The sequence below is a fragment of the Mobula birostris genome, chromosome 19 (genome assembly GCF_030028105.1).
Source record: "Mobula birostris isolate sMobBir1 chromosome 19, sMobBir1.hap1, whole genome shotgun sequence".
Classification (NCBI taxonomy): Eukaryota; Metazoa; Chordata; class Chondrichthyes; order Myliobatiformes; family Myliobatidae; genus Mobula; species Mobula birostris.
Genome location: NC_092388.1, coordinates 52,653,913 through 52,678,560, shown reverse-complemented (window position 1 = coordinate 52,678,560; position 24,648 = coordinate 52,653,913). Strand labels below are relative to the sequence as shown.

The 24,648-nt window shown below is 42.2% G+C and overlaps 1 protein-coding gene and 1 long non-coding RNA gene across 2 annotated transcripts in view; one reads left to right on the top strand and one right to left on the bottom strand.

Moving 5' to 3' along the window:
• stmnd1 (stathmin domain containing 1) overlaps nt 1-4,588 on the top strand; it is a 50,044-nt gene extending 45,456 nt beyond the window's left edge. The window contains exon 6 of the mRNA XM_072283599.1: nt 1,686-4,588. Within this exon, the coding sequence (XP_072139700.1) occupies nt 1,686-1,694 (9 nt within the window). The 3' untranslated portion in view covers nt 1,695-4,588. The remainder of the gene's footprint in view (nt 1-1,685) is intronic.
• LOC140212602 (uncharacterized) lies at nt 4,353-24,138 on the bottom strand. Its single transcript, XR_011889757.1, has 3 exons — nt 23,876-24,138; nt 7,044-7,271; nt 4,353-6,313 (listed from the first exon to the last, which is right to left on the bottom strand). It is a non-coding gene; the product is annotated as an uncharacterized lncRNA (long non-coding RNA).
• Nucleotides 24,139-24,648: the final 510 nt, after the last annotated feature.

Sequence of the window (24,648 nt, the reverse complement as noted above, 5' to 3'; positions counted from 1 at the left end):
AGGATGCAAAACTGGGATGAGAAGTGGCAGATGGAGTTTGACACAGATAAGTATGAGGTGATTCATTTTGGTTGGTCAAATATGATGGCAGAATATAGCGTTAATGGCAAGACTCTTTGCAGTGTGGAGGATCAGAGGGATCTTGGGGTCCGAGTCCATAGGACACTAAGCTGCTACGCAGGTTGACTCTGTGGTTAAGAAGGCATATGATGCATTGGCCTTCATCAATGGTGGGATTGAGTATAGGAGCCGAGAGGTAATGTTACAGCTATATAGGAGCCTGGTCAGACCCCACTTGGAGTACTGTGCTCAATTCTGGTCGCCTCACTACAGGAAGGGCATGGAAACCAAAGAAAGGGTGCAGAGGAGATTTACAAGGATGTTGCCTGGATTGTGGAGCATGCCTCATGAGAATAGGTTGAGTGAACTCGTTGGAGTAACGGAGGATGAGAGGTGACCTGATAGAGGTGTACGAGATGATGAAAGGCATTGATCGTGTGGATAGTCAGAGACCTTTTCCCAGGGCTGAAATGGCTAGCATGAGAAGGCATAGCTTTAAGGTGCTTGGAAGTAGGTACAGAGAGATTTCAGGTAAGTTTTTTATGCTGAGAGTGGTGAGTGAGTGGACTGGGCCTGCAGTGGTGGAGGCAGAAACGATAGGGTCTTTTAAGAGACTCCTGGATGGATACATGGAGCTTAGAAAAATAGAGGGCTATGGGTAAAGCCTAGGCAGTTCTAAGGTAAGGACATGTTCAGCACAGCTTTGTGGGCCGAAGGGCCTGTATTGTGCTGTAGGTTTTCTATGTTTGTTTCTTATAATTGCTCGCTATTTTTATCATATCATAGATTTTATGCCCATTCCCTGCAAATTCAACAGTTGCATCAACCCTTGTCCTTTAAGATAGTCACAAAAGTATCAATTAGATACTGTTCTGCATTTCACTCAGATTGTCATTTATCTTAGTTTGCTTCATATCCTTTAATATCCTTACCAAATGAAATATCTGTTGTACAAGCACTTACGCCTTTTTTGTCTGTGAACAGTACCATGTTTGTTATCAGTTTGTAAGATATAGAAGATGACAGAGGTACTGTCTCTGATAGCTAGGTGGCTCTGTTGTTACATCGTCTTTGTACTTTTTCACACCATAAAGCATTTGGCTTTTATTGTAAAAATGCAATCAGAAATGCAAAATATCTCAAGGTACCATAAAGGTAAATGAAAATAAACACATGGAATAAATAAGGGGTGGAGAAAATTACAAGTCATTGGCAGTTTAAAATATGAAACATGAATATAGTAAATTGAAATTCCATATGTTCTAAAAGCAGAAAATCCTAGCAGGCCAGGCAGCATCTGAGGAGAGAAAAACAGAATCAACTTTTCATGTCAGTGACTTAACACCAGGAAAAGGTCTGAACAAATAAGAAAGATTTTCCAGTTCTGATATTAGTCATCGGCCTAAGATATTATCCCTATTCTGCTCTCCACAGAAGCTGCCTGACCTACAAAATGTTTCAGGCTTTTCTGTTTTTATTCCAGATTTCTAGTACACACAACTCTTTCCCTTTGCAGCCTAGAAATTACAAGGTTTTTTTTATGGAGGCCAAGTTAACCTTACCAAGAACGTAAGCATTATACCTGATTTCTGTCGTCACTGTTTATTTCCAAATATTCTCTCTAGGACTTCTGAGCACCTGATATGGATAAGCAAGAAGCCGCGAATGTGAACAGTGCCTACAAGACATGAGAAAACTACCGGCTTCTAATAATAAAGCAAGTCCTGAGCAGTGGGCTGAAGGCTGCTTTGAAATTGCTCAGAGCAACTGACCTTACTTGGGCCACTGCCATGGAATATGAGGCCTCTCATAGAATAAGTAACTTCAAGGAATTAAAGTAGTGCTAGTAATAGAGATCATAGATTGTTGTAAAATCTTACCTTTTCTCCAATGTCCTTTATGGTTGCATCATGGTCTGGTATGGCAAATCGAATGCTCGGGAACAGCTACAGACAGCAGTGGACTCAGGCCAATATTTCATTGGCACATTCCTCCCCACCATTGAGTGTATTTACATGAGACACTGCCCCAAGAAGGCAGCATCTATCATCAAAGATGCCTGCTGTCTGACTGTAACATACAGTATAGTGCCTGTTTTATATTGCACTGTACTGCTGCCACAAAACAACAAATTTCATGACATAAGCAAGAGAAAACCTGCAGATGCTGGAAATCTGAGCAACACACATAGAATGGTGAAGGAACTCAGCAGCCCAGGCAGCACCTATACAAAAAAGTACAGTCGACTTTCCGGCCTGAAACGTCGACTACTTTTTTTCCATAGATGCTGCCTGGCCTGCTGAGTTCCTCCACCATTTTGTGTGAATTTCATGACATATGTCAGTCAATCTGATTCTTTGACTTTGATTCTGGTAAATCTCCTCTGCAGCCTCTCCAGTATAATTATGACTATTATAGAATGTGGCATGCAATATTACACACAGTATTTTGGTTGTATCTTAAGCAATGTCTTATATTGTTGTACCAAAAATTTCCTGCTGTTGTACTCTCCATAAGGTCACCAATCAGCTTCCTACACTCTGGGAAAATTTGTTCCAGACTACTGAGTCCTGCAGTCCCCGTAATACCCTTGTGAATCTTGTCTGCATGCTTTCCATCTTAATGGCATCTGTCCCATAGCTGGGCAACTGAATACTGTACTAGAAAAAGTTGAGAAATATAAATTTCAGGCATTTTGGACAGCAAACCAATATGGCTCAACGAATGCAGGATAGGTAAATGAAAATTTGTGTGTTCAGAAAAGATTTGGACGAGCTTGCCTTTTTGGAGTGTGGTAGAGGGAGGATGATCAGGAGAATATTGAAACCTGAAAGTATCAGAAATAGGCTAAAGGTTTCAAACGCTGATAGAAAACAGTGAGGCGCAGACTGGCAATATTATAGAGCTGGTAGTTGTTAACTTTAAGTTGAAGTAGGGTGTAGAAATGGTAGTCAGAATTCCAGCTGAGAAAACAAGGGGCACAATGTGGTGCCGCAGTGCACCAAAGATGGCAGGTGAGGTCACACATCACCATCTTGAAGATGATGGAAGAACTGCTTGTTGCCCTGAACAATACACATTTCTTAATCAACACTTAAAGGTAGATCATCTGAATATGATTTCTATGACTAGTGGGACTTTACAATGTTCCAACCGATATTCACTAGGTGACCTAGTAACTACATCTCAAATGTAAGTAATTAGCTATCGGGAACATAGGGAGACGCTGAGCCCATATGCTGAGATATTTTGCATGCCTTTCTTTGTACGCAGATTTTGACCTGGACAAAATAAGGCCTTTCCAATTCTTGGTTGATCTCTGGCTTTGCTCAGTTTCATTCAAGCATTCTGTGATTGTGCATGGACTACCATTAAATATGATAACAATCAATTCATTTTGAAATCTAGAGTCACGTTGGACTTTAATTTGTCTTAAAGCTATTATTTCTGGGTGATGGGTTCTCTTTGCAACTAATTTGCAGTTTTCCAAAATTGCTCTATTACTACCAGTGTGGTTATTAACTTCCAAATACTGTAAAATGATAAGTTTTTAAAGTATATTCAGTACTCTTCCTTCACTCAAAACGTCAAAAAGGCTTAAGCTTCCCTATAACACAGCATTCACAGATTTTGCTGTAGATTTTTCATGTTAGTTTTAAAAGATTTTCCCTGTGTGATGGAAAACTCTTCACCTGCCTGGAAGAGCGCAGCTTCTACAAGCTCTGAATACCATCCAGGACAAAGCAATCCATTTAGTTAGCACCCCTCCACCACTGAATCATGGTGACTACAGCATATATCAACTACAAATGTACTGTTGTTACTTCAGAACTACTTCCCAAACTCAGGACCTGTATCACCAAGAAATTTCAAAATATATTAATGTGTCTTCATCATCACCAGGTCAAGGTCCCAGAACCCACTTCCCAATAACAGCTTGACAGAATCTTCACTAGAAATGTATGGAACTGCTGCCTACTATTTTCTCAAGAGAAGTTAGGTGTAGGGACCAACACAACCTTAGTGATATTTGAAGGCACATACAATGCAAGCCAGCTTCTAATATCGTTTGATGCCCTTGTTAATTAATAATAGAGTAGTCCTGAGTTTAAGATTACATTTTTTTTAGAATTAGCACCATGGAAACTGCAGTAGTGTTTAATTTAAGTGGATATTGTATCTGTGTATTTGGTTTCAATCCCAAAGATATCAAGTATCAGTTACTGATATTAAACTGCTCAGTATTTATCATGCTTTCTTTCAATTAAAAAGAAAACTTAAAGAAACACCAATGGCTATTTATTAATTTGTTTTTGATTTAACAATGTATTTGCTTCATTCTTACATTAATAATGTGTTGTAAACGTTACTAACTGATTTAATTTGAAATGGATAATTATAGCCAGAACATTAAGTTAAAGGAGGTTGGAATCATTTTGGAACTTGGCTACTTCATTCCATTAAGTGACCGTTTTTGGAAGTTGTATTTACTGCTCCTTGACCCATCTGGAAATAAAGAACTATAACAATAAACAGCATCTAAGTAAATGATCTTTATCAAATATTGCTTTATCAATCTAGAATAAAGAAACATTTGACGCACTAGACATTGTCAAGACATATCATTTATCAATCGCATTCTTGCTACATGGTTAAAGATTATTAGGGCAATCATGCCTAGTCTTTTTGTATGTCTGTTAAAAGTCATTGGGCCAATAAAACCTGGTCATTGTGTATTTCATTCACCACACTCAGCCTTACTACCTTCTTGGAGATGTTAATCAATTAACAACCTGAAATAAAAATATTGTTAATGCTACACCACATGCCATTCTGCTAACAATGAATGCAGAAATTAATACAATGTACTTCTTGCAGGGTTCAGTTCATAAACCTATATTAGAAATTCTGCACTTTTTTTAAATAACACGACTTTGTTGTACTTCACAATGAGTCAGGGCTGAATTTATTAAAAGTTGGAAGCATCCCTCAATAATCTGTATAAACTGGGCTCAAAAAGCATTCTCAAGAATGTAGGACTCTCCTGATTTTCTTTGAATTAGTGGCATTGGATAAATTATGACCACCATGAAAAAGACTTAATTCCCTCACTCTCACTGAGGTATTAGCCGTGATTATACCTGTCGTGAATGGTCTCTGTCGATACTACCATAAAGGCTTAGACCTTCTGAGGACCATGCCAGTCTATCGGTGGTTTCCTGTCAGTACTCTGTGAAACCAACAACAGTTTCTCCAGTAAGCACAATAAAATATAAAACCTGTAGTTTGTTTTCCGTGATTCTTTGCTCCTCCACACAGTGTGCCGTATTCTAGCTTTCACCAATGCACTGAATGAACTCAGGAGTCATATCACCGTCAAGCAGCACCCAGTCACCACCATCCTTCACCACCCAACATATTACATCACCTTACGTCCACCGCCATCAACTATTACACCCATATATCTGCAGCATTTTGATAGTCTGCGTCGACTTCCCTCCCAATTGGCCAAAACCGGTTAACGAATCCCTGCTCCAAATAACGCCGAAAGAGGAGGAGAGGAAGGAATTAGGAATCACTAATAATTTTAATCGCTGGACAAAATGCTTTAAAAATAAATCAAGTGTTGGACGTGCCTTTTAGTCGCGATTCTGTCTGACTAATAACGACTTAATCAGATTCTAGCCGCCTGGCTGATGGGGGTGCCAGGAACATATGAATAGGATCTAAGCTGAATTCAAACCAAATTGATTCCAAGAACCCTTTGCCAACACGTTACCCCATAAGGTCATGATAATGCAGGATGTGAGGGAGGGAGCTCTATTCCCTCGGTGGCTTTAGAAGTTTTTTTTTCATAAAAAACAATCAGAGTTAATTATTTGTACTCAGCAATGGACGGGATTGGTTCCTGCAAGGGGGAAACGCGTGTAAATAAGATTAGTTGGGGATTTTGGTATGCCGCTTGCTTTCTGTACAAGGCTGGCTGCGAGACGGGCGGTCGATAGGCGGCGCTCCGAATCCCCCTGTGCTCCGGCTTCACTCAAGGAAGAGGTTTCAGTGCAGAACCGCAGCTGATAGACAACGTCCAGACTCGCCCCTCGCAGCCCGGCCACCGGGCCACATGACAGCGCGGCTCCGAAGAGATGCCAGGCGCATCTGGCGCTAATGAATAAGAGGCGTCCGGTTACAGCCCGATCGGGTAACGCTGTTCAGCTTTCGGCATTGGGTGAGTTCGTATCTAGCCCCAACATTTCTACGGGGACAACAACAGAAAATAGGTGTCATGAGACACAAAGAGATAGCTCGCCGCTCTAAAATAATCTGACTATATCCTCAACAGTATATAGCCTTTTTACATAATAAAATTCATAATTTCATAAACTATATATATATCATATATAACCATATGTATACCATATATAAGCTATAAATCTACGTATACACTATAAAGTCAAGATGCTTGAATGTTTGTTGCTACATAGATTTTACATACATTTAATATTTATAAATATGGATTAATTAATTTATATATTTTTTCAACTTTGTAATTGTTGGGAATGGCAACTTGGACTATAAAATAATTTTACTTCCTTTTAAAGTTTCACTGTTGCGTGCCGAGATGTTTAATCGAGTTATTTGAAGCTTGATCGTGAACTGTTTAAATGTGGGCTGTAGGTGTCGGTTGTCCCCGAACTTCCTTGCTGCGCTCCTGTCGCCGCAAGCTAGGCGTTGAAACAGAGAAACTGCCGAGTGTTACTCACATTGTTTCAGTAGTCGTGTGTGTGACATATTGCAAGCTGCCGACTTAACACAGCCTGAGCACGGTGTTGACTGCGTGATCAAACGCGAATCTTGGCGGATCCAAACAAAATAGCCTTTCACCAAAAGGTCGTTAAATCAATGTGTGTGTGTGTGTGTGTGTGTGTGTGTGTGTGTGTGTGTGTGTGTGTGTGTGTGTGTTTTCGTTCATTTTTATTTTGTACCTTTTTTTGAGTGACAAGATCCAACGCGTGTCGATTTGATTAGGCTTGCACTTGATTCTGTTTTTAAACTTCTCGTCGCTTTTATTCGGCAAAACCAAACTTAGTTAGGCAAAGTCACAATGTTTAGCGAACTCCATGGCGACGAGGTCAGTTCGGTCACTGCAGAGTACAATCTCCAGTTCTTTCCGCCCCCTGCCTTTACATTGAGCCTAACTTTAACGGCAGTATCTATTTAAAAGACGAAGGCACCAGTTTAACCGACAGTTGCACATAGCTCTATCCAAGGGGAAAAAAAACTGCTGTACTTAGAAAAAATGAATGGCCAGTGTTCAGCTAACTGCTGGTTTAAGATTTGGATGAAACGAGTTTTCAGCTCTGTTAAAACGGAGCAAGGAACTAATGGCCAACTCAGACTATGTTAAATAAACCTTCATAGTAAAGTTTAAAATGCGTGCTTCTTCGAAGTTTGACTGCAGCCCCTGCAAAGCTGAAAAAGGCCTAGGGGTGTTCTTTGAACTATTTACACGCCTATAGATTAAACTCAAAGAAAAATTAGTTTGGCCTCAACTATATTTCATGTTCATGCCAAAAGTGCCTTGTAACTGCCTGGAGGACAAAATTAGAACATTACAGTACAGTACAGGCCCTTCGGCCCACGATATTGTGCTGACCTTTTAACCTACTCAAAGATGAATCTAACCTTTAGCCCTACCTTTTTCTAACATCCATTGCCTAGCTAGGTATCCTAAACGTCGTAATGTATCAGCCTCTTCCATCACCCTGGCAGGGTGATCCACACATCATTCTCTGTTTAAAAATAAAATCTTACTTCTGATATCCCCACTATGCTTTCCTCCAATCACCTTAACATTACACATCTCGTATTAGCCATTTTTGCCCTGGGAAAGTCTCTGGCTATACACTTGATCTATGCCTTTTACCACCTTGTACATCTCTATCAAGATACTTTTCTCCAAAGAGAAAAGCCCTAGCTCAATCAACCTATCTTCATAAGACATGCCCCTAGTCCAGGCAGCATCCTGGTAAATCTCCTCTGCACCCTCTCTAAAGCTTTCACATCCTTTCTATAATGAGGCAACCAGAATTGAACACAATACTCTGTGTGGTCTAACCGGGGTTTTATAAAGTTGCAACATTATCTCATGGCTCTTGAACTCAGTCCCCCAACTGATGAAGGTCAACACACCATATGCCTTCTTAAAAACTCTATCAACTTGTGTGGCAACTTTGAGGGATCAGTAGACATGGAACCCAGGATCCCTATGTTCCTCCACATTGCAAAGAATGCTGCCATTAACTCTGCATTCTGCCTTCAAATTCAACCTTCCAAAGTGAATCCTGTGAGGCTGTTGGAGTCACTTACTGTATCCAGTGCTCCTGATGTGGCCTCCTGCATATCAGGGATACTCATCGCAGATTGGGAAACCACTTCACTGAGCACCTATGCTCCATCTGCCAGAAAAAAAAGGGACCTCCTAATTGTCTCCCATTTTAATTCCACTTCCCATTCCATTCCAATATGTCAGTCCAAGGCTTCCTCTACTGTCGCAATGAGGCCACATTGGAGTAGCAACAACTTATGTTCTGTCTGGATAGCCTCAAACCTGGTGGCATGAACATTGATTTCTCAAACTTCCAGTAATCCCCCCCATCCCCTTCACCATTCCCATTTCCCTCTCTCACCTTACCTCCTCACCAGCCCATCACCTCCCTCTGGTGCTCCTCCACCTTTTCTTTCTACCATGGCATTTTGTCCTCTCCTATCTGATTCCTCCTTCTCCAGCCCTGTATCTCTTTCAGCAATCAACTTCCCGGCTTTTTACTTCAGTCCTCCCCGCTCCCAATTTCACCTATCACCTTGTGTTTCTTCCTCCCCTCCCCCCTCCTTCTTATCCTGACCTTATCTTTTTTTCTCCAGTCCTGATGAAGGGTCTCAGCCTGAAATGTCGTCTGTACTCCTTTCCATAGATGCTGTCTGACCTGCTGAGCTCCTCCAGCATTTTGTGTGTGGTGCTTGGATTTCCATCATCCGCAGATTTTCTCTTGTTTTGGGAAGTGAATCACTTCACACTTTTCCAGATTAAACTCCATCTGCCACTTTTCAGCCCACTTCGGCCCCCTGTCAATGTCCCGTTGTAACCTACAACAACCATCTATGCTACCCACAACTCCACCAACTTTCATGTCATCTGCCTTACACGGTGTCTTCCCTTTCCCTGTCAATTCATAGGAAATTTTTATCAAATTTAATAATCAGAATCAGGTTTAATATCACTGGCTTATGTCATGAAACTTGTTGTCTTTGCAGCAGCAGTACAATGCAATACATAATAATAGAGAAAAAAAGAACATGGATTACAGCAATTATATAATAAACAGTTAAATAAGTACAGCAAAAATAAAAGTAGTGAGGTAATGTTGATGGGTTCAATGTCCATTCAGAAATCTGAGGCAGAGGGGAAGAAGCTGCTCCTGAATCATTGAGTGTGTGCCTTCAGGCTTCTGTACCTCCTTCCCGATGGTAGCATTGAGAACAGGGCATGACCTGGGTGATGGGGATCATTAGTAATGGATGTCACCTTTTTAAGACTTCGCTCCTTGAAGATGTCCTAAACAGATCAATCATAAAACATGCATGCTGAACAAAATTTCCATTGCTTTTATTGACATATGTACCAATGTGACCTCTTTCAGACCTACAATCTTTTAAAATCTCTACATTTTCAAAATCTTGCCTTTTGTACATTATCCTTTTCCTTCACTGCTTTTCTTCCAGTTTAAGACATTGCTTAAAGCCTACCTCTTTGCTAGCATTGGTTCCTTTCTTTGACTTGGTGACAATTTTTATTAAAATTAGATTGCTTATATTCATATTAGGATGTTCTCCCATGCTAAAGGATCTAAGTTCACGTTGACTGGAGATTAATTTTTCTCTTTTTACCTTAAACCATTTGTGAATATTATGTTCTGAGCAATTAGTTGAAATAAGTTTGAAGCAGCTTGTTAGATGAGATTTTAAAGCAGTTTTACACCACACAACTAAGATATGTTCTAGATCAGGAGGCATAAAATCCATGTAGTATTAAAATAGGCTGCACAATAGTGTAGTGGTTACCACTACACTTTAGAGTACAGGAGATCCAGGTTCAATTCTTGTTACTACCTGTAAGGAGTTTGTATGTTCCCCCCATGACTGTGTGGGTTTCCTCCGGGTGCTCTGGTTTCCTCCCACAGTCCAAAGATGTACTGGATTGGTAGGTTAATTGGCCATTGTAAATTGCCCTTAAATTGGGGGATTGCTGGGCAGCATGGTTCAAAGGGAGAGATGGGCCTATCCCATGCTATATCTCAATAAAAAATAAACTAAAAATAAACTGATCCAGTAGATGAGCACTGTAAATTGATCTAAAGTATCTTCATGTCTCAAAATGTATTCAGTGTAACAATTTTCACTGATGGGTCACTGTCTCTTAATGTAACAGCCACATAAGCAAGACTGACCTTAGAATACACTGCATGCCAGATATCCAAAATAAATTGGCAAATATGTTCAAGTTCAGTTTGATGTCATTCAACCGACAACATATCCTGTATACCACCAAATGGAACAATGTTCCTTTGGTTATGATTTAAAATCATAGCAGTACTGGGATGGTTATTTGAATCCAGCTTTAAAAATGCATATAGTCACTCACTCACTCTTCTGAAAAGCTTACTTATTATGATGTATAATGAGCATATGTAAATAAAGACCTTTGTTTGTTAAAAACACAGGAAATATTGGAGGAACTCAGCAAGTTGGGCAGCACCTATGGAGGGGAATAAGCGCTTTGAGCCAAGACCCTTCAGGACTGGAAAGGAGGGGAGAAAAAGCCAGAGTAAGAAGGTGGGAGAGGAGAGGAATACAAGTTGGCAGGTGATAGGTGAAACCAAGTGGTGGGAAGGTAGCTGGGTTGGAGAGGGGGAGGGGATAAAGTCAGAAGCTGGGAGGGGATAGGAGTAAGAGGTAAAATGCTCTGTCTGCCACAAAAAGCAGGATCTCCCACTGACTACTCATTTCAATTCAACATCACATTCCCAATCTGACATGTCTGCCCATGGCCTCTTCAATTTCTATAATGAGACCAAACTCAGGTTGGATGAACAACACCTTATATTCCATCTGGATAGTCTCCAACCAGAGAGTATGAACATTGATTTCTCTGATTTATGGTAATTTCTCCCCCACCTTTCCCCTCTTTTTCCATTTCCCATTCTGGTCACCCTCTCACCCCTTCTCATCTCACTGGATACCCTCCTCCTTCCTTTTCTTCCATGGTCCACTATTCTCACCTATTTGATTCCTTCTTCTTCAGTTTTTTACTCTTCCACCCACCCTCTCCCAGCTTCTTGCTTCATCTCACCCACCTACCTACTCCTCACCTGGTCTCACCTGTCACCTGGCTGTTTGTACTGCGTTCTCTTCACTACCTTCTCATTCTGGGTTCTGCCCCCATTCCTTTCAAGTCCTGATGAAGGACCTAGTCCTGAAACATCAACTGTTTATTCTCCTCCATTGATGCTGCTTGACTTGCTGAGTTCCTCCAGTACTTTGTGTGTGTGTGTTGCTCAGAATTCCAGTATCTGTAGAAACTCTTGTGCTTATGATTTGTTAAAAACATCTGCTCATTGGGAAATTTTAGATCCCCATAGGATTTAATATGAAAGTGTATCTGATTACCACTGCGGAAAACTGCGGAAATTTTTCAAATAACTGTAAAATTTATGTGCCATTGTGTACAATTATACTATTGGTTTGTTTAACCTGTATATACATACAAAAAGCAAGCATTTTCTAAGCTTTGGGAAAACTCCAAATGGGACTTTGACACACATGGTTCCTCTGAGCCTTTCTGTATCCTACAAGTGAAAAACTATAAATCAAGAGATGATCTATAAACACCTATGGGATACATGTCCTTATTACAGTAATCATTCCCTCAATTCTATTACGTGAGCTATTTAAAAAGAGCATTACCTCCACAATTATAATTAGGGTAAATGTGTCTTTTAATTGTACAATTGATATCTTCACCAATACACAGAAGGATAAATGCAAGTCCCAGGCACATTTTTAAATTACAAACAAGAATGAACAAAAATTACATATTAACATGTCAAATAGATAAAGATAATTGCCTGAATCTAGTCAAAATGTATGCTGAGTGAACAGATGTACATAATTTTTGCAGGATGTTGACCTAGTGCTCTAATCAACTAATTAATGACACAATAATGTAGCATTAGCTTAATTAGTTTAGAGATTGTGTGAATATGGAATCTAAATATGAATGATAGTAGACAATTGGAGATAGGGCAATTAATTTAAAAATAGAATGAGAATCATTAGGCTAGGTTTGGGGGAGGGGTGTGATGAAGTGTGCAAAGAGACAATTACTGTGGCTCTGATATTTGGTGGTTGAGAGCTTCATCTAATGCAGAGGTTCCCAAACTTTTTTGGGTTACTGCCTCCCTCCCTTTCTGGCAATTATATAAAATTCTTTATTTCTCTTCCAACTCAGAGACTTTGAAATCGGGAAATGGTCTTGACTGCCAATGTTGCACCTGGGGTTATCTTCCACAGAAATGTGGAGACGACTGATTTGACTTTGATAAGATTCACATAATTTCCTTGTATTTGCAGATTGATTTCATTAAACTTTGCAAGTAATTCTGACAAATAAGCAATGTCATGCTTAATATTCTTGAGTTGATTGCTGAATGAAGCACTTGAGTCTTCATAGAATTCTATCACAGTTTCAAAAAGGGCATAAAGGCATCTCACAAACAAGAGAAAATCTGCAGATGCTGGAAATCCAGGCAACACACACAAAATGATGGAGGAACTCAGCAGGCCAGGCAGCGTCTATGGCAGCGTCTTTGCCTGGCATAGTTGACTCATCCAACTGCAGGGCAAATTCTGTTGTCCTAGCAACACACATCAAAGTTGCTGGTGAATGAAGCAGGCCAGGCAGCAACTTTGATGTGTGTTGCTTGAATTTCCAGCATCTGCAGTATTCCTCGTGTTTCTGTTGTCCTAAGTATGTTGCGCAGTATGTCACCACATTCTCCAACATTTCATCTATTTGTCTTTGAACAGAGTTGTTGTTGAGTGGAATCGTTTTAATTATTTGGTCTGCTGACTTAGGCAAAACGGTACTCAGAACCTCCCTTACTTCTGGCAGAATTAGTTCTTCTCCAATTGTATTGAGCTTTCCAGATTTAGCAATGAGCAATGGATGTTGTGTGAAGCATACAAACCATCACTGTTCTTTGTGAAACATCTTTTAAAGTATTTTCCATTTCTGAATGTTTTCATGAGGTGACTAAAAATAATCTAAGTTTTTGTTTCATTTATTGGAGTGTATTCTTTTCAAACGTTCAAGGAACCTCATTTGAAAAAAAAACATTTTCACACAACAGACACGTTGGCTGCTGTAGGTTGCTTGGTGCTGGTATAAATCCATATTTCAGATAGCCTGCACTATACTGTCTATACTTTTTTTATTAGGTCTGGTTCTGCTATTTTTGTTGTGGATTAATGACCACAGTCAATCGCCTATTGTTTAAGTCCGACCTCAAGTGCTGCAATCAATAAAGGAGAAAGTAATGATACCATCATAGCTCAGGTAAAACCTGACTCTCTGCCTGAAGGTACATAAAGTGGGGCAGCGATATCTTAGGCCACGGGCCAGAGAAATTCCATCAAAACCATTCAAAAGGGTATATTTTGACCTTTGCCCCATTGAATGCCGTGCCTTAACTCACAGGAATTGTGTCACAGTGTGATTAGAGTATGGGAATTGTGATAGCTAACACTGTACCACAGTAATGAATGGCAATAATGCATGCACTGGGCCCTGAGATATCACAATTTCTTCAGTCAGATTTCTTATGATGTGCCAAATACAGAAGTGTCACATTGCTTTTCAACAACTCTAACATGCTTCAAGCAAAGTCTAAGAGAACAGTGGATTAGCAAGAGATGAGGTGATTACATGATCACTGTAATCAATGAAGTATTGATGATCAAATACTCATAATAATTTCTCAAATTAAGTCTGCAATCCCTCAGCAGCCCCCTTTCTACAGAATGCCCTCTCCATCATCCTCTTTATTGATATTACCCCTTAGAAACTCCCACCAACCCCAGCAGGCTGATAACGTCCACTTTGGAAACCACTGGTCTAATGGCCTTTTTCTTCTCCTTTAATTGCTTCCTTATTTTGCTCTATAATTATCATTTCCAAATTACGTTAAGATAGCAGTGTTTAACACTGCACCCGAAACATTGCATTTTAGTAAACAAAGACCAGGCAGGTGGTATCAAAGCATCAAAATTCTTCACATAGAGAGTTGCAGAATTCATTAGGCAAAGCTTAAACAGTTTCTATTGATTTTAGAATATACAACTTTGATGTGGATAGTCTGTCTTGGGCTGTGATTGATATAATGATGCTCAGTGTGGTTTTGGAGTCTACATTCGTATGCAGGATGGATTTGATTTTCCAGCAGCAATGAGAGTGGTCACTTCTTCACTGGGTAGTCCAGCATTGTGTGATGACTGTCCATATCATCTCTGGTATTTTGTAGGATGGGTGATAAACCTCGTTGTTGACAGTATTTCCCTTTTTGCCATGCACCTTCTGTCAGGCCCCAGTGTTAGCAATGGTGACTTGATGACAGAGCCTTACAGAGGCTTCCTTGATGTGTCAGTCATTGTGGGTTGTTGAAGATTTTCTGGATTTCAGTTCATGAAAACTGTTCCATTATTTATACTGCTTTCAAGTTGCTCCAGTCCTGAGGAAGGTTAATACATCCACATTCAAATAGACACACTATCAGATTTCATTTCAGCATCCCTAAAATACTTCTCATTGAAGTACCAAACAGAAGAACATATTGATGTTCTATTGAGGATGCTGTTGTGACAGGATAAATAGGTTCTGTGAGACTGAGCATCTTGGTATCATTTTCTCATGATGTTGGCCATTTGAACTTCCTTCATACTAAATGGGGCAATGACCAAAATAACAATGCAACCACTGGAATTACAAGATGGGGCAAGTCACTCACTCCCACAAGTCCACTTCATGACGTCGATTCTGATTGCAACATCGACTCTGCATTTCTGTCTACCTGAGGTAACCATTCACTTCCTTCCTTAATGACTTTCTGTCTACCTTTGCCTTCAATTATTCTGTTTCCACTGCTCTTTTAAAAGGAGTGTTCCATAGACTCATGAGCCCCTGGGAAAAAAAAATCTTGTTTGAAATGGGCAACCCTAAAGTTTAAAGAGTGCTCTCTGGTTCTAGATTCCTGAGAAACATCGCCAGCAAGGATCATGTAGAATGGCTCTCATTTAGAGAAATATATTTAGAGTGAGACCCAAAATGAACTGAGTACTTCCACTTGACTAGCTGAGGAACCAACCAGGGGCTAATTGGGTCTATCAAAGCCAACGTTGCTCACTTATCTTATGAATGGTTTTCCTCTCCTCCAATACTTACAGACCCATTCCCCTGCTGGAACGTTTGAAAGGTCAGGAGATGTGGACATCAAGGCAAATGTAACAGACATTGATTTACCCAAAACCTTTGAATTTTCTGCAGCCTTAGTGAAATCTTGCTGTCCTCAGTATCCCCCATGGCTGGACCAGGCATCACCTGAAACAGTTCCAGAGGGCTAGAATCACCAGCCAGCAGCAATTTCCCAGAGAACCCTCAAATAAGCTTGGAAGTAGCAGGAAGCACAAGAACATAAGAAACTAAAGATATAAGAGACCACAGATTCTGGAATCTAAAACAACAAACAATCTGCTGGAGGAAATCAGTAGGTCAAGCAGTATTTGTGAGGGGAAAGAGATTACTCCGTGTTAAAACCTTGTGCATCCAGACACAAAGTGGGAGCAGACCTAGACCTAATGGCCCCTCAAACCTGCCCCATCATTCAATATGGCCATGGCGGATTCATCTGTGTCAGTTCCCCATTGCCCTCAATTGCCTGAACGTTTCAAAATGCACCTACCTGCTCTTTAAATGCCCTTGATGATCTGGCATCCACAACAACCCATTGATGTATTACATTCTGAAAGATGCAGGAGACTGCTGATGTTGGAATCTGGACCAAAATAAACTTGAGAAACTCAGTGGTTCAGGGAGCATCCATGGGGGGGGGGGGGGGTGGGCAATTGGATATCGATATTTTGAGACACAAGTCATATTGAATTGAATTGAATTGACTTTATTTCTTACATCCTTCACATACACGAGTAAAAATCTAGATGTTACGTCTCCATCTAAATGTGCAATGTGCAACCATTGTAACTTATAATAATTTATCATAAAAAGAACAGTCAATGTAACATAGAGTACACTCAAATCAGTGTGAGTTCATCAGTCTGATGGCCTGGTGCAAGAAGCTGTCCCGGAGCCTGTTGGTCCTGGCTTTTATGCTGCAGTACTGTTTCCCAGATGGTAGAAGCTGGAATAGATTATGGTTGGGGTGACTCGGGTCCCCAATGATCCTTCGGGCCCTTTTTACACGCCTGTCTTTGTAAATGTCCTGAATCATGGGAAGTTCACAACTCCAGATGCGCTGGGCTGTCTGCACCGCTCTCTGCAGAGTCCTGCGATTAAGGGAGGTACAGTTCCCATACCAGACAGTGATGCAGCTAGTCAGGATGCTCTCAATTGTGCCTCTGTAAAAACTTTTTAGGATTTGGGGGCCCATACCAAACTTCCTCTACTGTCTGAGGTGAAAGGGGTGCTGTTGTGCCTTTTTCACCAGACAGCTGGTGCGCACAGACCACGTGAGATCCTCAGTGATGTGGATGCTGAGGAACTTAAAGCTGTTTACCCTCTCAACCCCAGATCCATTGATGTCAGTAGGGGTTAGCCTGTCTCCATTCCTCCTGTAATCCACAACCAGCTCCTTTCTTTCTGCGACATTGAGGGAGAGGTTGTTTTCTTGACACCACTGTATCAGAGAGATTACTTCTTCCCTGTAGGCCACCTCGTTATTGTTTGAGATAAGGTCAATCAATGTAGTGTCATTGGCCAATTTAATTAGCAGATTGGAACTGTGGGTGGTGATACAGTCATGGGGTATACAGGGAATAAAGGAGGGGCCTCAGTACACAGCCCTGAGTGTATTGAGGGTCAGAGGGTGTGAGGTGAGGGAACCCACTCTTACCACGTGCTGCCGATCTAACAGGAAGTCTCGGATCCAGCTGCACAAGGCAGAGTCAAGGCCGAGGTCTCTGAACTTCTTGTTGAGCCTGGATGCAACTAAAGTGTTGAATGCTGAACTGTAGTCCAAGAACAACATTCTCACATAAGCATCCTTCTCCGGATGTGTAAGGACATGAGAGCAGAATTAGGGCATTCAACTCATTGAATCTTCTCCACCTTTCCATCATGGCTGATTTATTATCATTCTCAACCCCATTCTCCTGCCTTCTCCCCATTACATTTCACTCCATGACTAATCAAGAACCTCTCAGTCTCCTCTTTAAATATACCCAATGACTTGGCCACCACAGCAGACTGTCCCTCTGGCTGAAGAAATTCCTCCTCATCCCTGTTCTAAAGAGTCATCCTTCTATTCTGCAGCTGCACTCTCTGGACTTACTCCCCACACTATGGGAAACATCTTCTCCACATCCATTCTATCTAGGCCTTTCAATATTCAATGAGAAGCCCCCTAATTTTTCTGAACTCCAGTGAGCACAGGTCCAGACCCATCAACTGCTCTTCATAAGCTAACCCTTTCATTCCTGGAATAATTTCTCATAAATCTACTCTAGACCCTCTCCAACGCCAGCACATCCATTCTTGGACAAAGGGGTCCACAATACCCCAAGTGAGATCTCACCAATGCCTCAGCATTAGACCTTTGCTTTTATATTCTAGTTGTGTCGAAATGAATACCAACATTGAATTTGCTTTCATAGAAACATACATAGAAAATAGGTGCAGGAGTAGGCCATTCGGCCCTTTGAGCCTGCACCGCCATTTATTATGATCATGGCTGATCATCCAACTCAGAACCCCGCCCCAGCCTTCCCTCCATACCCCCTGACTCCCGTAGCCACAAGGGCCATATCTAACTCCCTCTTAAATATAGCCAATGAACTGGCCTCAACTGTTTCCTGTGGCAGAGAATTCCACAGATTCACCACTCTCTGTGTGAAGAAGTTTTTCCTAATCTCGGTCCTAAAAGGCTTCCCCTCTATCCTCAAACTGTGGCCCCTCGTTCTGGACTTCCCCAACATCGGGAACAATCTTCCTGCATCTAGCCTGTCCAATCCCTTTAGGATCTTATACGTTTCAATCAGATCCCCCCTCAATCTTCTAAATTCCAACGAGTACAAGCCCAGTTCATCCAGTCTTTCTTCATATGAAAGTCCTGCCATCCCAGGAATCAATCTGGTGAACCTTCTTTGTACTCCCTCTATGGCAAGGATGTCTTTCCTCAGATTAGGGGAAAAAAACTGCACACAATACTCCAGGTGTGGTCTCACCAAGGCCTTGTACAACTGCAGTAGTACCTCCCTGCTCCTGTACTCGAATCCTCTCGCTATAAATGCCAGCATACCATTCGCCTTTTTCACCGCCTGCTGTACCTGCATGCCCACTTTCAATGACTGGTGTATAATGACACCCAGGTCTCATTGCACCTCCTCTTTTCCTAATCGGCCACCATTCAGATAATAATCTGTTTTCCTATTTTTGCCACCAAAGTGGATAACTTCACATTTATCCACATTAAATTGCATCTGCCATGAATTTGCCCACTCACCCAACCTATCCAAGTCACCCTGCATCCTCTTAGCATCCTCCTCACAGCTAACACTGCCACCCAGCTTCGTGTCATCCGCAAACTTGGAGACGCTGCATTTAATTCCCTCATCCAAGTCATTAATATATATTGTAAACAACTGGGGTCCCAGCACTGAGCCTTGCGGTACCCCACTAGTCACTGCCTGCCATTCTGAAAAGGTCCCGTTTATTCCCACTCTTTGCTTCCTGTCTGCTAACCAACTCTCCACCCACACCAATACCTTACCCGCAATACCGTGTGCTTTAAGTTTGCACACTAATCTCCTGTGTGGGACCTTGTCAAAAGCCTTCTGAAAATCCAAATATACCACATCCACTGGTTCTCCCCTATCCACTCTACTAGTTGCATCCTCAAAAAATTCTATGAGATTCGTCAGACATGATTTTCCTTTCACAAATCCATGCATTTCCTTATCATCTTCTCAACCTGCAAGTTAAATTTGGAGAATCCTGCATGAGGACTCCCAAGTTTGATTGCACCTCTGATTTCTGAATTTTCTCCCATTTAGAAAATAGTCTACACCTTTATTTCTTCTATCATATTATACTATATTTCATCTGTCTCTTCTTTGGCTATTCTCCTAATCAGTCTAAGATTTTGGCTTGAGACCCTTCATCAGGACTGAAAGACCAACTTAAGAGGTGAGGGAAAGGGGAAGGACAAGAGCGGTCCAAGTGAGGAGGGGTGAAAAGCAGTTGGAGCTGGGAAGAGTGGAAATGACAACAGAGGCTGGGAGATAACAGACAAGATTTTCCACAGCCCCATCATCCTTTGCCAGAAGAAATTCAGAATCAGGTTTATTGCCACTGACATTAGTCCTAAAATTCATTGTTTTGTGGCAGCAGTACGGTGCAGTCATAAAAATTTACCATAAATTACAATAAAAAATAGTGGTAAAGAGGAGTAGTGAGGTAGTGTTCATGGATTCATGAACCAATGCATTCCTGTCATGATGTGCACTGGCAATGTCGGAACCCAGGTGCGGAGGAAAGACAGACTCCAATGTAGAGACGGCAATCAAGGTTTATTCATAAGAATTCCAATGTGTCATAAAGGGGGCATTGGTGGCAGACCCAAATGCAAGACATAGACACTGAAGTACTAGGAACAGGACTTGACTAGAGAGCTGGGTTAGGGACGTGACTGGATGCAGGCTAGGAGCTGGGACAAGAACACAGACTTGGGCTAGGACTTGACTAGGAAAGCGGGACCTGGACGGGGAACTAGGAACTTGGAACTTGGAACCTGGACAAGGACTCCAAGCCAGGGATTGGACAAGGACCTGAAACCTGGGTCTTGAGTCGGGCTTGGACCCCGGATCTAGGCGAGGACATGACGAGGCTTAGGTTCCTCGAGGTGAGGACATGACGAGGCTTGGGTTCCTCGAGGCCAGGACATGACAAGGCTTGGGTTCAGACTCCGAGCCAGAGACTGGACAAGGACCCAGAACTTGGGTCTTGACTCGGGCTCAGACTCTGGAACTAGGCAAGGACAAGACATGGCTACAGAACAGGACATGGCCACAGAACAGGATGTGGAACTCCTGCACAGGACGAGGCACATGGACAGAACGAGAGTACAAAGCCTTGGCTTGGACAGGACGAGGTTCTTGGATGTGGCTTGGATAGGACGAGAGACTCCGGCACAGGATGAGGGAACTCCAGCACCGGGCTGGACGAGGTACTCCTGGGCTGGGTGAGAACACGAAGCCTTGATTTGGTCGAGGGAGAGGCAGGAACTCAGAGCCTTGGTCAAGGGAGAGACAGGAACATGGAACACAGAACCGGGACCCCTCCTTGGAAACAGGACATAGGGCCAGGACTCATACACAGAACACTGAGAGACAGATCTTCTCTCAAGGTAGTGGCAAACGGCCGGACCTACCTAATGAAGGAGTGGACACAGAGACAGATCCCAACACTAGGTAGCGGCAAACAGCCAGACCTACCTAGCGAAGGCGTGGACACAGAGATAATTCAAAACAACGATAGATACTTCCTTATCTTGCTCTGGCGGTTGAACTTGACAGTGGTGTAGGCAAGGGTTACAGGCGAGGCAAGGCTTCAGGCAGGGCTCCAGGAGGAAGGTGAAGGGAAGGAAAGGGAACAGTCCAGCAACTGAAGCTGAACCCAAGAGCTGATTATGTAGCCAGCCCAAGATCAGAATCATGTGCCTCAAATAAGGCACACAACCGGACAAGGGAAAACTGGAAAACCTGGAATACGGATCGTTGGACCAGACCGTGAACCGGAATGCGGACTTCACGGACCAGATCATGACACAATGGAACATCGGTGGCCCAGCCGAGCGACAGCACGAGACCTAACATTCACAAAACTAGGACCTTGTGATTAGTGTTAATCAGGAACCCGCTTAAATAAGGCAAGTAACACAGAATTTCCGAGCCGATCAAAATAACAAGATTAAGCAGAAAGCACCAGGAGACAGTGTTACACAGAGCGAGTCACTCGAGAGAAAACACAATGAATTCTAAATGATTAATGACTCTCGGTAAACAATTAACCAATTCAGGTACTCTTTAAAAACCTCGGAGCCCGATGCTCTCTTGATCCCTGCACAAGTCCGAAGAGCTCATTACATATTCCTATGCACAACATGTTTTAAATTGCCTTTACCCCAATACTCTCTGCAAATTTTTGGTCTCTGGTCAGTTTCTCACATTTTGTGGGTTTTGCTCCAGGTTACTGTAGTTAGAGAAATAGAGTCATATAGCATAGGAAACAGACCACAGGTCTGTCAGCCCATGTGGTCCATAGACGTCTTGGCCACCATGGCTGACCATCTGAGCTAGTCCCATTTGCCTGTGTTTGTCCCTTATCGCCTTAAACCTTTTCTATCCACACTCATCCAAGTATTTTTTTTAATGTTATTGTAACCGCATCGATCACTTCCACTTCTGATAGATCCTCGAATTTAGAACCGGGGTCGCTGTTTAAAAGAACTAGGAGTTGCCCATTTAGGATGGAAATGAGGGGAGATGTTTACTCTCAGTGCATCACAAGTCTTTGGAATATTTTTCCTTAAAGAGCCAAAAGTACCAGAGAGTGGCGTGCTCCTGGATACACGATTAAGGAACTGTCATCTTCAACAGCGCTGCTACTAATTTCTGGCGCTGCTTGTGAGACGATTGCCCGGGAACGGGTCAGAGAGCGGCCGATGATCCCGCGGGCGACCTCTCGTTTGTCCGCGGGCGGCAAATTGCCGGCTCCCCAACATCGCGCCAGGCCGGCCCGAAACCGTTCCTGACACACAGCGGTTCGCGGCCGCTGAATGATACGGATATCTGCCGCTGGGATACCAGGAGCAGTGCGCTGCTGCAAGGCTCGGTCCTAACGCTGTCCTACGATATCCCAGCTGCACCGCAGCGCAAGTACATCTGGGCTGATAGCATCGGTCTCAAGGACGCTGAATGACCCAGATCACTCACAGAAGACCTTGACACAACTCTTAAACTGCGCCAGGACCTCAGTTAAAGGTAATGGCGCTTACTAATGAGGAGAATCGGCCTTTGTAACAAATCTGTAATTAAATATCCACTAAGCTTTTAATTTTATAAAAGCATTGGCTAAAATTAAACTATTTTCTGAATGATACAAGTCAGGATTGTTTAATAGGGCTGTAATATGTAATATTTCATCAGTCTCCAATATCACTGCACCCAAGAAACGTTGCTAGTAATCTGCAAGTATAATGACATTGTACTGACATCTGATTTATGCTCATAAGTTCTAAAACATTGGTTGTAAGCATAAATGTTTGGTGCACCTCCCCTTCCCTTTCTTCCATGGCCTTCTGCCCCCTCCTATCAGAATCCCCGTCTCCAGCCCTTTATCTTTTCCACCAATGGACTTCCCAGCTCTTCACCACCCCTACCCCTCTGCCCATTTCACCTATCACCAACCACCTTGTACTTCTTCCTCCACTCCTCCCTCCTTCTTACTCTGACTTCTCATCTTTCTTTTCAGACAGATGAAGGGCCTCAGCCTGAAATGTTGACCGTTTATTCTTTTCTGCCTGGCCTGCAGAGGTCATCCAGCACTGTGTGTGTGTGTGTGTGTGTGTGTGTGTGTGTGTGTGTTGGTGTGGCTTGGATTTTCAGCATCCCCAGATTAATATTAATGTTAAGGTAACCTGCAAGACCACTTGCTCCAAGTTTGAAATCCCACCATAGCAGCTGGGGAATTAAATTTAAGTGATCCAATACATCTAGAACTGTTCAAAGAAGCTGACTTTACCGATCTCCCCCCCCCCCCCCACAATGTACATAGTTGTAAAAATTCAGGAACAGAAGATTTGCTGGAAGATCTCAATGGATCAAGCAGTATCTGTGGGAGGGAAAGGAACTGTTGATGTTTCAGTTTGAAACCCTGTATCAGGATGGTTGTAAAATCCCATTAAAGTCCCTGCTCTCTTTACCTGGATCCTATATTGTAGGTGTCCTCAAACCCTCCAAAGTAGTTGTGTTCTAACTGCCCTCAGGCCAATTTGAGATGGGTAACAAATGGCAGCATTGTTAGGCACATCACTGTTTTAATAATACTAGGAGAGAACAGTTTCCCTTTGGACCTGGCCTGTGGTTTGCAGCCTTTCCCCAAGGTAATTTCCACTCTATATCTTTGTTAATCTTTTTGTGGCTGCATTGCTCCCAAAGGCCTTAAGCCCTCCGCAAAGCAGAGCATCAGCCTGGCATCAGGCAGTGCAAACTGAGGCCTTGCCCACAGCTTGTGAAGATTGTCTCAGCGTTTCCAAATACCTCCAACAACCAGTGGCTTAGAAAGATTTGGGAAAGTGCATAGGATTTTGAAAACATTGGCAAACTATTAAAACTAATAAATTCACTCACCAACACAATGACTGATGTGAGTTAATTAAAATGTAATAGTTTGAAAATAAGGCAAACCACTCACCTTGGATATTCAAGAGACTGCAGATGTTTGAATCACGTAATTCCGTTCGTCCCACAGACGCTGCTCAACTTGCCAAGTTCTTGCAACAGATTTTGTTGTTGAGCCACTCACTTTCATTAATGAATATCAGAACCCCACTCAGATGAATGAGTTTGTATCAGAGGGCAGTCTTTAACATAGAGCTGAAGGTCCATTTAAAAGCTTATCAATCCCCGGTCATTACAGAACATCCTGATCTAATGGAGTGCAAGGTACATTGCATGTCACCGAATTCAGGGACAAAGTGAGAGGTCAGATGTAGGTGCAGGATTCTAGAATGCATCACGGACTCACTGTCACTTCTCTGTGAAGCCACTGGCTATCCTTCAACACAATCTAGTCCAAAATAGTAATGAGTCACACACTTGACAAGGACTTTTTCAATTGTCATGACTCTCCCCATTTGTTTACATTACGTAACAGAACAAGCATTCATCAGTTTGTGATTCAATAGCACATTGAATCTTTCACCTTTAGTCATAGATCCTTCACCTTTGAGGCCTGGCTTTAAGTCTAGCGTAAACTGATGGGATGCAAGGTTTTATTTTGCTTTCATATTCCAAGATCCGTTCCGTTTGTGAAATGAACCTTAAAACTAGTTCCCTATTTGTGATTTACTTGCCAGAGACCAATGTTTGTGTGGATTCTCTGTCAGACCAGTACATACAGACTTCTCCCATTCTCTATCCAGCTAATAGGAGTCACCTGCCACTCATTTTGAACACATCACCTGC